The sequence below is a fragment of the Lynx rufus genome, unplaced genomic scaffold (genome assembly GCF_022079265.1).
Source record: "Lynx rufus isolate CCGP_SWC_20201006 ecotype Redwood Valley unplaced genomic scaffold, mLynRuf1.p SCAF_21, whole genome shotgun sequence".
Classification (NCBI taxonomy): domain Eukaryota; kingdom Metazoa; phylum Chordata; class Mammalia; order Carnivora; family Felidae; genus Lynx; species Lynx rufus.
In genome coordinates, this window is record NW_025814836.1 from 6,201,905 (window position 1) to 6,215,487 (window position 13,583).

The 13,583-nt window shown below is 41.9% G+C and overlaps 1 protein-coding gene across 1 annotated transcript in view; it reads right to left on the bottom strand.

The window, feature by feature from the left end:
- Positions 1-13,583, bottom strand: part of LOC124517412 (neuronal acetylcholine receptor subunit alpha-7-like) — a 112,350-nt gene that overhangs the window by 62,880 nt on the left and 35,887 nt on the right. Inside the window, 1 exon segment of the mRNA XM_047086851.1 lies at positions 1,074-1,118. Within this exon segment, the coding sequence (XP_046942807.1) occupies positions 1,074-1,118 (45 nt within the window).

A 13,583-nucleotide genomic window follows, 5' to 3' on the forward strand; every position in this document is an offset into this window, starting at 1 on the left:
AATGCCTTTATTAATGAACGATACACTACTACATCTATTTTAAAAAGTCATAGAATTGATGGTGAAATCTGCATTAGTGTCTCATTTCGTAATAAAAAAAATCATCATCTACAAACATATGAATTAATTTAAAACAAAGCCCCATCTTTGGTAGAGACATGAATGCCACCGTGATGAATTAAGAACCAATAATCATTGTAATCCTAAATCAATCCAGAAGAAAAAAAAAATTAACACTTATTGTCTAAAAGAATGACTTTATGTTAATATCTACACTTGAGAGAACCAAGACAGAGTGATTGATAACCTGCAAACATGAAATTACAGAACATTAGGATAAGTTCTGTGTGAAAAGTGGCATAGCAATACAAGTGCAATAATAAAAGGAAGGGACTGTGCAAGACATCTGCAGCGAGAAGGCCTTCTTTATATATTTCCTAAATGAATGATATGGGCATCAAATCATTATGGTATTTAGTTTCCACTTAAAATAGAGACTAACAGTTTTACTTTTAAATGCCAATATTTACAATTTGCTGGAAGAGACATCATTTGCAATTCATTAAATTTAGGTGAGAATTTTACATGTCAAGCTAAAAATGCATGAATGGAATACAGCATTTCAGAATTCTTGCAGGGGTCCCCAGAGCACTAAGCATGACTGTGACAGCCTCTGGCTTAGGCAACTCTCTAGGATTCCCATTATGCGCATCTAGAGGGCATAGAGAGTGAGGCGGGTGCCCCTAAACCCTGGGGACCAGTTAAGGTGCATGTTACAAACAGGTTACCAACAATGTAGATCTTCATCTTATTACTTGTTTTGCATGAGTGCTTTTAAAATTTCCCCAAATCACCCTGTAGGAAATACACGCATTCACTGAGCCCTGCAGGACGAAGTGAGAAATACCCAAAAGTGGATGTTCTACTTCACATAAGTTGGCATGTGTGGAGTTAGGGAGGACAATCCTGACTCTTCTCAGGGGCTCTCTTCCTCCACTGCATTTCAAGCAGGAGCATCTGAGAAACCACAGCAGGAAGACCCATGGGAGAGGACTGCCCTTGTCTCAACTTACCATTTGCAGCCAAATGTTGGTAGTTAGAACTTGGTTCTTCTCATCCTTCAAAGAAAAAGAAAGAACCATAAATATTGCTTATATGGTTTACAAAAGAGGGACTGATGCCATTATTCATGCAGGAATCATACTACTGGGGCTGTGGGAATGCGTGGAAACTAGGAGGAACCAAGCAGTTCCAAACACACTCAAGCCGCATTTCCCCAGAGTTAAGCTTGTTCTCTTTATTCTGAAGTAACAGACATTTATTACAGAGCACTTACAAAATGCAAAGTATAAAGAAGAAAATTAAAACCCACAGCCCCACCATCCAGAGATGACACTTCCTAATGATTTAGCTTACTTTCCTTTGTACTCTTTAAAATAATTTATACGCTTAAAAAATAAAGTTGGGTACAAATTCCAATTTTTTAAAGTCAAGTTTATTACCAGAAAGTATAGAGTTTTAAACAAATATAAATATCTCACGTTTCCCTCCCCTAGGAAAGGGAGCATGACCTATGACAGCTATTGTACCATATGCCAATGGTAGTGTGTGGGCCACATTTCTCCCTGGTCCCTGTGGATCTGCTTACCTTTTCTCTCATCTTTTATCTACCAGGAAGTATTCCTGGCCCTTGACACACACTTGCAAGGTAAATTCTGTCCTAATGAGCAAACCAAGTTTCAGAAAGGTGAGGTGACTTTATGAAGGAGCTATTCAAACTTGGATCTTTCTGACCCAAAGCCCCTTTTTCCACAGTTCTGAACCACCTACAGGTGGCATCCAGAAGAGTGCCAAGTCTGTGCTTTAATCAGAGCTTGGGATAGTGTACTAACCATGGCTTTGTCCCAGCACAGGACACCTAAAGAAAATTCTAGTCAACAACAGCCTTTCCAACTGGGATGCAAGCAGTGTTTTACCACAGCTGGTTGAGCCCAACATGGCCTAGCAAAAACCAGTGTGCACACACCAATGACCAAGTTCCATGCAATACTTATACTGAGATAGTGGTATTCACTACTTAGCACTCAATTCCCACCCAAAGGACTCTACAAATTGACAACTGCCATTCTCTCTAAGAGAAAGTATTTATTAATGCCCCCAAGCAGAGTGCCTAGAAGCTGAGACTGTGAGCTCCTCCAGCAGGAATTACCTGGTCCAGTTATGGCATACACAAAAACAATCCCAATGGCAGAGAGAACATGGCATCTGCTGGGGCGTGGTCATAGGGAGGGATGCAAACAAGAAACAAATGCTGCTTCTCATTAAAATAAAAATGTATTGAACATGTAAGGAGTTGGCAAAGATTACTTGATGCATCAATGGCCCTGGCCCAGCAACTCACACTCTGAGCACCTTTGAGAGGTGAAACTAGGAGGTAGGGAGGTATCTGAATCCTGAAGAAAGAACAGGGCTACTTGAGGAGGGACAGGGAAGAATGTCCTAGTAGGGTCTCAGGACACAGCTGAATCCAGAAGTAGATGTCAGTTTGGTTACAGGAAAAATACATTCTATTTTCCAAAATAAAACATGGCAGAGTCTTCTGGGTGGAAAAAGTTATGGAGCTAACATTTCTCTGTACTCTGTACTAAGCAAATGGTTCCCAACGGAGCCATATATTTGAACTGCATGAGTACTCTAGTTCCGGTTCAATCTCCAATATTATTTGAAAGCATCAGTGAACTCTTTTAGGACATACATCCGTTGTGTCAACTTATTAAGGAGTTGTTGTTTTTAATGGACTTAAAATTAGCCGGTGTTCCACTTGGGTGGCTTTCCTTCTTTTAATTGCATCTGTGTCTTCAGCTTCTGAGAAAAAGGCTTCTGTGGTTTGGGAGCTCAATTACTACCAATCTAATTAAAAGGCTTTCTTCTTTCCAACATTTGAACTGAAACCTCATTAGAGTGAAACGGAATTTCTGTGGTGTGTAGCAGCATAGGACTAAAGTGCCAGCATTTCAAACTGTAATCAACACTGAGCAGCAGCCAGCCACTGCTGGAGAGCACAACGATGCCAGGTAAGGGAGCCTTCCGTGGAGATTTGAGAGAACCAGCCTGCAGATCAGCAAGGAGGCTGCTGTTGGCATTCCCAGAGTAGGTCTCTTTCCTCCCAGCTTCCATCCCAGGGCCACCGGCTGGCTGAGGCTCTCAGCTCTCTCAGTCCGCACAGAGACAAGGTGTCCTACCTCTTCACCACCCCTGAGATGCAGCGTCCTCTCCACACTACACATTGAATGTTTGCATTCCCCTGAAATTCACATGTTCAAACTCAACTCTACTGGGACAGTATCTAGAGGTGACCTTTGGAAGGAGATTAGGTCATGAGAGCAGAGCCCCCAGGAATAGGATTAGTGCCTTATAAAAGAGACTCCAGAAAGCTCCCTCGTCCCTTCTACCACGTGAGGACATAGGGAGAAGATGGCTCTCTATGAACCAAGAAGCAGGTTCTCACTAGATACCAGATCTACCAGTGCACGGATCTTGGATTTACAAACAGCATCACAACTGTAAGGAAGAAATGCATGTTGTTTAAGCCACCCAGTCTGTGGTATTTAAGTTATGGTAGCCCAAGCTGATGAAGACCACACACAGTCTGACCTCCACTAAGCTCCAGATGGAGCTCTCTGCCCTCCTTCAGCTGCACTGATCAAAGAATCAAAACCAAGGTTCTCAGCGTAGCACACAGCCTTTTCTACAAGCCATAGTCCAGCCATGTGCTCATTCATTCATTCATTTATTCATTTATTCACTCATTCAACAAATGTTTGCAGAGTACTTCCTGTCTCACGCATTATGCTATTCAGACATGTAGAGTAGGAATTGAACATTGTTCTTGAGCTCATGGAATACAAAATGTGAGTGGGGGGTGGGATTACACAACTCAACAATGATATAATTTCAAAAGGTGATAGTAAAGGAATGAGACACCTTCAGAGAGGATGACAGGGTAGAGTCCCAAGGATGAGCCTTCACTTTTACACCCTATGATATTGGAATACTGAAAGACACAGATCCCTCATGCCATCACCTGTACCACTTGCCCTTTAAGAACTCACTCCTCCTCACCTCCCAGGGCCTTCCCTGTCCCACACCTTCCTCCTTTCTCCTGCTCCAAGCCAGGCCCCCCCAACAGGCAGCCCTGGACTGAAGTTGCCTCCTCGATCACCAGGGATTCCAGCACAGAGCCAGCAACCCAGACAGACCTTGGCTTTGCATAGGAGAATGAAAGTCAGTGAGGAGAGGCAGATTTCAGTTCAACATGAGGAAGAACCTCCCTGGCCTAGAACAGTTCAGCCTACTTCAGAAAGGATGTGGCAACCAGCTCCTGGAGTTATAAACACAGAGGACAGCCACCTACCTGGAAAGGACACTTTCATCCTTCGGTGGCCCTCTGAAGGTGTAGTCCTGGTGACCTAGGGCCTGTGCAGTCTACAGTGGCCAGGTCTCCTACACACCCCAGTGCCCACACTTACACCCCCTACACCAGCCACTTGGCCTTCCTTCCTGCCACCCTGAGGATAGCCAGTGTCCTGCTTCCTGAGCCTTCTGCAAGAGGGCCCAGGGCACAACTTCAGCCTGCATTCAACTGCCATGCCTCAGGGTTTACACATCGCTGTGCATGCTGAGGTGATGTGGAGAACTGGGCATGGAGACTGAGCCTTTGGTTTAGAAAGTTGGCAGATGGATCTGCAGTTCCCAGATGTCTCTCTGGCTTCAGGCATTAGGATGTTCCTGGAAGAACATACAGGGGCTCCATTCCCTCTCCCAAAATCTACTTATTCTACCCAGGAGGGAAACTTCCTTCCCTCTCATCTAAACATCCTCCACTGACAGCAAAGCCACCAGCCAGCCTCCTGTACTGCGCTTGAGCTTGTTTAAATCCTGAATCAGCTGATGAAACTGCATTCAGTAGTCTCTTTCCTCATGAGTTGGATGTCACACTGGTCAAACACTGGGATTCCTGTGGGAAGGAATCCAAACCCCAGCCCAAGGGCCTCTGAATAAATAACCAGCAAGCAGAACAGAATCTGAATATGGTTTCAGTGAATACCCTGCCTGGTAGGACAGCATGGTGGAGCAGACCCCACGCGGAGGAAGACCCTCCAGACTTCAATCTCAGCCCTCTAATTTCAGGCACTCAGTTTCCGTGGGTTTCAATTTTATCTCCCAGAAAATAAGGAGACAACAGCTTTCCTGACCACCGCCCAGAGTGGGAGAGGCGAGGGCAGCCTCATACAAGCTGTGACATGTGACTCAGTGCCAGTGGCTGTTCCTGTGGGGCTGCCCTCACACACACAATTCTCTTGCAAGACCCACACTTCTTCCTAACCCTGGGACCACACAAGAGGAGACACGACTGACGGTTGCCATGGAATCACAGGATGCCCTTGTGACAAAGCACCCCCATAGCCAACTAGTCTAATGCCTCATTTAAAAAAAAAAATCTGAGCACTTCAGAATATAATTCAGCCTTAAAGAAAGATGGAAATTCTGCTATTTGTGATAGCATAGATGAGCCTGGAGGACACTATCCTAAGTGAAATAAGCCAGACATAAAAAAACAGGTACTACCTGATTACACTTACATGAGGAATCTAAATTAGTTGAACTCACAGAAGCACAGTGTAGAAAGGTGGCTACCAGAGGCTAGGGGAGGGGGAGATGGAAGGTCTTAGTCCATGGGGACAAATGTTCAGCTCTGTAAGATAAATAATTCCTAGAGATCTGTGCAGCATGGAGCCTATACTTAACAATGCCATATTACATATTTAAAAAATTTCTAAAAGGGTAGATCTAATGTTAAACTTTATCACAGAAATTAATAATGATAATAAATAAATAAAGAGGGCTGGAGGGAATTTTTGAAGTGATGGCTATGTTTATGATACAGATTTTAGGGAGGGTTTCACAGGTATATGCTTGTCTCCAAACTTGTCAAATTGTGTACATCAAATATGTACAGTTTTTGTACGTCAATCATACTTCAATAAAGTTAGTGTTTTTTTTTTTAAAGTACACTTTGATTTAAGTAGCTATGCTTTTTTGAATCAATCTCCCAGAACAATCATGTATCTGTTTTGAGTACAATGGTTCTGATAATGTGTAATGTGCTACCTTCCATTTCATATAGCAATTATTCTTCTGGAAGTTATACAGCAACATTATTCAAAATTATTTTTCATAGTTCCCAACACTTTCTTTTTGCTTTTGTGTAGACACTGAGAAAAGGAGATAACAATACATCTCACTTTGTCTAAGTTCTTGTTTGCAGAGAAAATTGCTGGATAACATAAATTCCTATTCGTGTAGTCTTTGTAGTTTATAGCAAGGATTACTTCTTTTATCAAATTTAATTTTACACCAACCATATTTTTGCCCTAGTTTTACAGAATAATAAACTGAGAGTCCGTGACTTCCCCTAAGTCAGCGAGATCGTAGGTCTGACAAAAAACTCATACCCAGAATAAGAAATAAACTCCTACATATCAATAAGAAAAAGGCAGACAATCCAAGAGAAAAATGGGCAAAAGATGAACAAGCACATGATTTTCACCACAAAGAATATCAGTAATAACATAGCTAGGGTACCTGGGTGGCTCAGTCAGTTCAGCATCTGACTTTGCCTCAGGTCATGATCTTGCAGTTCATGAGTTTAAGCCCCACGTCAGGCTCTGTACTGACAGCTTGGAGCCTGGAATCTGCTTCAGATTCTGTGTCTCCCTCTCTCTCTGCCCTTCCCCAGCTAGTGCTCGTTCTTTCTCTCTTTCTCAAAAATAAACATTAATTTTTTTTTGAAAAAAAAAATCATAGCTAAACCTTCAGTAGACATTTGGATTCTTGCAAATGTCATGCGTGGATGTGTGCGTTCGCACACACACACACACACTTTTTTTAAACTATATCAGTCTTGTGACAACAACCCAGGAAAATCAGTACTATTATTATTCTCATTTACCAATTGAGATAATGGGAATGCTCCCAAATTTAACCTAATATGTCTCTGTTCTGCTCCAATGTTTTGCAGTGAGCATATATAACCTTTATAATCAAGAGAGAAGGGGTGAATAAAGATAGCATCTGTAAACAAAGTAAGTTCCTAGCCCTAGGTCACACAGCTCAGTGTAGAATCTGAGATCCAACCCCTTATCTTTATCTGTTTATCTCAACACCTGTGTTTGAGGCACCATGAGACTCCTCCGAATATCACAACAGTGAGCACCTTGGTGATGCTAATAAAAAAATGGTCCCCTTTGGTATCTGTATAGCAGAGAAATTCTCAATTACTGTATAGAAACCTCTGAGGTTCTGAGATGCTTTAGAGGATCAGTGAAGTCAAAACTTTTTCCATAATCATTAGAAGTCTTTAGGCTGTTTCCCCCTCATTTCCTCATGAGCAGAGGGGACAGCTTTGCAGAGACCATATGGCACATGATGTCAGCAGCAGACTGAATGCAGAGGCAGATAAGAGAATCCAGCTGTCTTCTATTAATCTTGGTATTTAGGAGATTTACAAAATATAAAACAATGCCACCATTCTCAGTAAAATTGTTTTGCTTGGGAAAAATGGTTAATTTCCACAAAATATTAGTTATGTTAACAATTTGTAATTGTTTATTACAATTTAAAAATGAATTAATGAACTTGAAACATTTTCTTAGTTTTCATTTCTAACATGGTAAATATTGATAGATATAATCCACATAAAAATGGGGGGAATTCTCAATAGCTTTTGTGAGAGCAAAGGGATTCTGAAGCTCAAAAGTTTGAGAGCCACTGGTATAGGGCTAGGCATTCATAAGACACCCTGTTTCTTGTACCTAAAGACCTGGCCCTCTCAGGGTGCAGACCCCTATTCCATCTTTGTTTTCATTTGGGGTTGCTCATGATCTTTGTCTTGGGAGTGCAAATGAAAAATCTAGGTATCTATCACAAGCAGACCTGGTTGGGTCACCATCAAGCTGTGTAGACTTGGAGTAGTCATTGAGCTTTTCTGAGACTCGGTTTCCTATATGTAAAAATAGGAAACTGAGGGGCACCTGGGTAGCTCAGTTGGCTTAAACATAGAACTCTTGGTTTCGGCTCAGGTCATGATGTTGCAGTTCACAAGACTGAGCCCTGCACTGGGCTCTGTGCTGGCAGATTCCCTCTCTCTGCCCCTCCCCAGTTTGTGTTGGCTCTCTCTCTCTGTCTCTCTAAATAAATAAATGAATAAATAAATAAATAAATAAAAACAAAAAATAGGAAACTGATTGCCACATCACCAGCAAGTTGCAAGGATTAAATGAGTACCACACCAAAAGTGACTAAAACATAGGAAAACTTTCCAACTTTCAATTATCAGAAATAAGTTCTTCCAACACAAAGGTACTGGAGAGGCTTAGAAAGTTTGGCCCAAATAGGTAACATCTCTCTACCTCCAACTGCCTACCTTTCAGTGTGGTGTATCATTACATTAGTTTTATTCTCACTGAAATCTGGGCCTATGAGATTAATGTCTCAATGTCAGCATTTAATTTTTGTAAGTTTATTTATTTTGAGAGAGAGAGGCAGAAAATGAGGGAGAGTGAGAATCCTAAGCAGGCTCCACACTGTCAGTGCAGAGCCCAATTCGGGGCTTGATCTCACAAACTGTCAGATCATGACCTGAGCCAAAAATCAAGAGTAGGACATTCAACCGACTAAGCCACCCAGGCACCTCTCAACAATTAATTTTCTTAATGGGTTGAGGGTTATTCTGTGATGTATGCATGTTCAGATATGAATCTTTTCAAAAAGAATGTATGCAACACAGTTTCCTTCAAGCATTGGATCTAACGTCCCTCCACCAGCTACCCAGACTCACAGCAGGCTTGGCCAAGGAATCTCACTATTTTCCTACCCAGGTTCTGGAACCCCTTAATCATCACTTACCTGTTTAGAGATATACACTTATTTCTAGCAGTATTTTTAAGTACTAATAAAGGAAACGTGTGTGCTCTGTCCCTTTAAAACACAGCACTCTGAAGAGCGTGATACTGTAGATACTGCTCCAAAGAACTCCACAGAGACAGGCTATAGTCCTTGGAAAATTGTCTCTAGAACTCCCCAATGTGATTTAGGACCCTTTTATTCTATTTTTAGCTACCAAAGTTAATCCTACATATCTCTAGAACACTGTTTTCAGGAGCAATTCAGAAAAAGACTTGAGGAAATCTCTAAAATCATGCCAGAGTATATAACAGATACACATTTTTTTCCTCCCAATAGGTCAGTGTGTAATTCTTTACTGACTTAATCCCAGGTAAGACACATCATAATGAAGGGTACAAAACTGACCCCATCAGGCTGACTCCTTTGGGAAGTATGCATGCCAGGTGAAGTAGTGACAAGCGTGTCTCAGGCACTTAGGTCCTTGCACCTATGGTAACTGATTTTCTTTCCCCCATAAAACCCACTGCCCAGTGCAATATTGAAGGGACTAGGGCCCATCACTGAGCCACTCCAGCTGTCTGTGTGTGAAGGTATGAGAGGGATATTCTAGGGAAGTGACCCACCCTGACGGTGTAGCCATTTGGTTCCCGCTGGGTGGACCCCATACCCAGCACTGCCCAGGTTCCCCAAGGGAGGCATGGAGTTTCAAGAGTGTACTTTTAACTGGGACTAAAAGGTCTTCTTTCCACTTCTGTAAAAGGAAGGGCCTCCTTATCTCCCCCAGAAGACCCAAATCTGGAGGAACAAAGCTGTGAAAGGGGATTGTGAGAGTGGAACCTAACAAAGACACAGCACCTTGACTTAGAAGAGCTGAGAGGTGGAGGGGGTGGTGGAAGGAGGAAGCAGGAGCGTGGGAAGAAGATTATGGAGTGCAGGAGAGGCAGAAGGGCTCCAGATGCACTCAGTGACCCCAGAATGAAGATTTATCTCAACTCTCCTTGAACAGACACAATAAATTCCCCTTTTACACTTAAACCATCATTGTAACTGAATTAGTGTCCAAGCATTGCCTTCACTGTTTACAACAAATGCAACACACATAACACATTATCTCCTACAGGGCTAAGAGTAAACAACTGCACCCACCGCCAGACCCCACAAATGCCTGAGAAATTACAGAAATGTGTGCAGCTTCAACACCAGGCTTTTCCAATGAAAAGCAGGAACTGGTCCTGGCACATCTTATCACAATTAGGGTCCTCTAAAGACATGAACTATAGATACAGGGATCCCAACATAACACTCCATGTGGAACTGGTGCAAAGGTGTGTTTAAAAGGCCGAAGGGAATGGGATGATGTACGTGAAAGGAAGGAGCAGGATGTAAAAACAGTAACATTTTTCTTTGTTGTTATTTGACATTTTTATTACATTTTTTTAATGTTTATTTATTTTTGACAGAGAGAGAGAGAGAGAGAGAGAGAGAGAGACAGAATATGAGTAGGGGAGGGGCAGAGAGAGAGGGAGACACAGAATCCGAAGCAGGCTCCAGGCTCTGAGATGTCAGCACAGAGCCTGATGCAGGGCTTGAACTCACAGACCACAAGATCAAGACCTGAGCCAAAGTTGGACACTCAGCCAACTGAGCCACCCAGGTGCAATTTTTATTAAACATTTTTTTCAAAAAAAAATTTTTTTTAACGTTTATTTATTTTTGAGACAGAGAGAGACAGAGCATGAACGGGGGAGGGTCAGAGAGAGGGAGACACAGAATCCGAAACAGGCTCCAGGCTCTGAGCTGTCAGCACAGAGCCCGACGCGGGGCTCGAACTCACGGACCGCGAGATCATGACCTGAGCTGAGGTCGGCCGCTTAACCGACTGAGCCACCCAGGCGCCCCTTTATTAAACTTTTTAATTTTTATTTATTTTTGAAGGAAAGAGAGAGAGAGAGAGAGAGAGAGAGAGAGAGAGAGAGAGAGAGAGAAAGAAAGTGCCAGCAGGGGAGAGGCAGAGAGAAAGGTAGACAGAGAATCTGTAGCAGGCTCCACACTGTCTGTATACAGCCTGACGCAGGGCTCGAACTCACAAACTGTGAGATCATAACCTGAGTTGAAATCAAGAGTTGGACACTTAGGGCACCTGGGTGGCTCAGTTGGTTAAGCATCCAACTTCAGCTCAGGTCATGATCTCACAGTTCGTAGGTTCAAGCCCCGTGTCGGGCTCTGTGCTGACAGCACAGAGGCTGGAGCCTACTTTGGATTCTGTGTCTCTCTCTCTCTGCTCCTCCTCCACTCATGCTCTCTCTCTCTCTCTCAAAAATAAATATTAAAAAAAAAATTTTAAGTTGGACGCTTAACCAAGTCATCCAGTGCCCAGTTATTTGGCATTTCTAATATTTCTACAAGTAATGTAGATTAATTGGTTTAATGAATTAAGGACAAATAAATAAGACCAAAAATAAGGAAAAATGATATAAAAAATAGCTCGCCACCATTATAATACAGATTATTAAAAATTATGGGTATACATATCATGAGGGTAAGTCCTGGGCAAGTTGAAAAAAAATCTGGAATGACAGCTGCATAAACAAAATATAGCAGTATATGAATGAATGGATGGATACACTTTTTTAAAATAGCAAATACAAGGAAGAAAGGAAGGCAAGCAGATAGGCACAAATAAAATATAAAATATAGTCTGGAAAAAAAGCCCAAACAAGGACATGCTTCCCATGAGTTCTTTATACAATATAACTTAATAAAGCCTTGAATCAAATTAAACATGATTTCAAAGACAAGATCATTAAATAACCAAATGAAGTGAAAGGGAAACTGCAGAGTTAAATAAATAAACTTAGAACCAAAACAACATGATTACATAGCTAGTAAATTAGACACAGAAAGGGACAAAACAGATCCAGCTAAAAATTGAGTTATTGGCATGAAAGCAAGGCATGAGATAATCACAGTTTGTGCAGAGGAAAAACACAAAGAGATTAAGTCAATTAAAGAAGAGGTCGAAGATGGAGGTGACACAGGAAGACAGGACTAGAGCTGAAATGGAGAACAGACACATGAGAAATAGTAAGCGTTCTGGGATAATGCACAGAAGACATACTCCTGGTCCTGGTGAAATGGTAGACTCCATAACCTTAACACCATTGTGCCATAAAACACCTAGAAATTCTGAAATCTATTAAAATACAAATCTAAGCTCATAAAAAAAAAAGCACAAGAAATCCCCCAAAACAAAAAATTCAAGAGGAACGTAAAAAGCACATTGTGAGTGCACAAGTTGATGCTGGCAGAGCTCTGTGACTACTTACAGTCACAGAGTGAATGTGAATGGTGACTACTTATGTTCACAGAGAGTTTGAACAGTGCCTTGTTGGTACTGAGGACAAACTTTGATTCCACAGGTAGAGGGGAGCTGAACCAAACCCCCACACCTCATTCATCCACGTGACACAGGCCACAATCCTATGGACACCCCTACACTTTCATGGATTTTATCTCCAGGAGCCCCCCGCCTCAACCAAGTTCTCATGAAAACTATGCAAGAAAAATCATCTTGAAACTCTGACATGGGGAGGGAAGGAGCAACTCTAGGGAAATAAGCCATCCAGCACCTTCTCCTCAGCACAAGCCTATCCTCCAGACTTCATGAGAGGTTTATTCCTGCTGGGAAGAGGACATCCTGCCCACATCAGTACCCTGTAGTCTTTCTGTCTCACCAGAATGGGAGAGGGAAGAGCTGTATCACCAGGAAATACCTGAGAAGTTCAAGCCCAGGAGCACAGGCCTACCAAAAGAGTGAGATTTTATCGTAAGATTACAGAATGCTTCTTCTCCCCACCTTTTCACCACACCACAAGGCTCCAGTAGGACACCAGTGGGTACAACTGAAAGAGTTACAGACTCTCTGCCCAGGAGTGCCAAGGGAAGGCCAAGGTTCAGGGAGGGGAGACAAAAATATGGACACTAGAAGAATGTACAGCTACAGCAAACAATAAAGTGTAACCATAGTCAAACATAAATTCTCATGCTAAAGGTGTATTTACTTCAATTCCTATTACCTTAAAGGTCATTTCTAGCTTGTGACAGAAAAACCGAAAGGCAACTAAAAGACAAGAAAAAAATAATCCAAAAGAGACAAAGCAAGCATCAGAACAAGGCTCTGACATCAAATTTCAAATGCCACTCAACTGTAAGACATATATATTTTCCAAAAATGTTAAAATGTGAAAAAAATAAACATCTCAGAACTGATGGACTATGGTGTAAAGTTATTTTTACAGATAATGAAAGATAAAGAATGAAAAGTAGCAGAGACTTCTCTAATCCATCTCAACATCATTCACTCCAATGTTCGAAAAACAAGTGGGGGCAAAGAGCCTACATGGGAGTTCCTTCCAGAATCAACATGGAGATTTTTATACATTATCTGAAAGGCAGAGAAATTTCTAAGTTTGCAGATATTCTTAAACTCATTCAAGCAGAGAAGGCTAATTGGGAATAACCTATAGGAATATGTCGCTAAACTATGGGAATTACAGAAACAATGAATTTCATTGTGGTGATGTCAGAGAAATAAACAACTGCAACTCCGGAAAAGA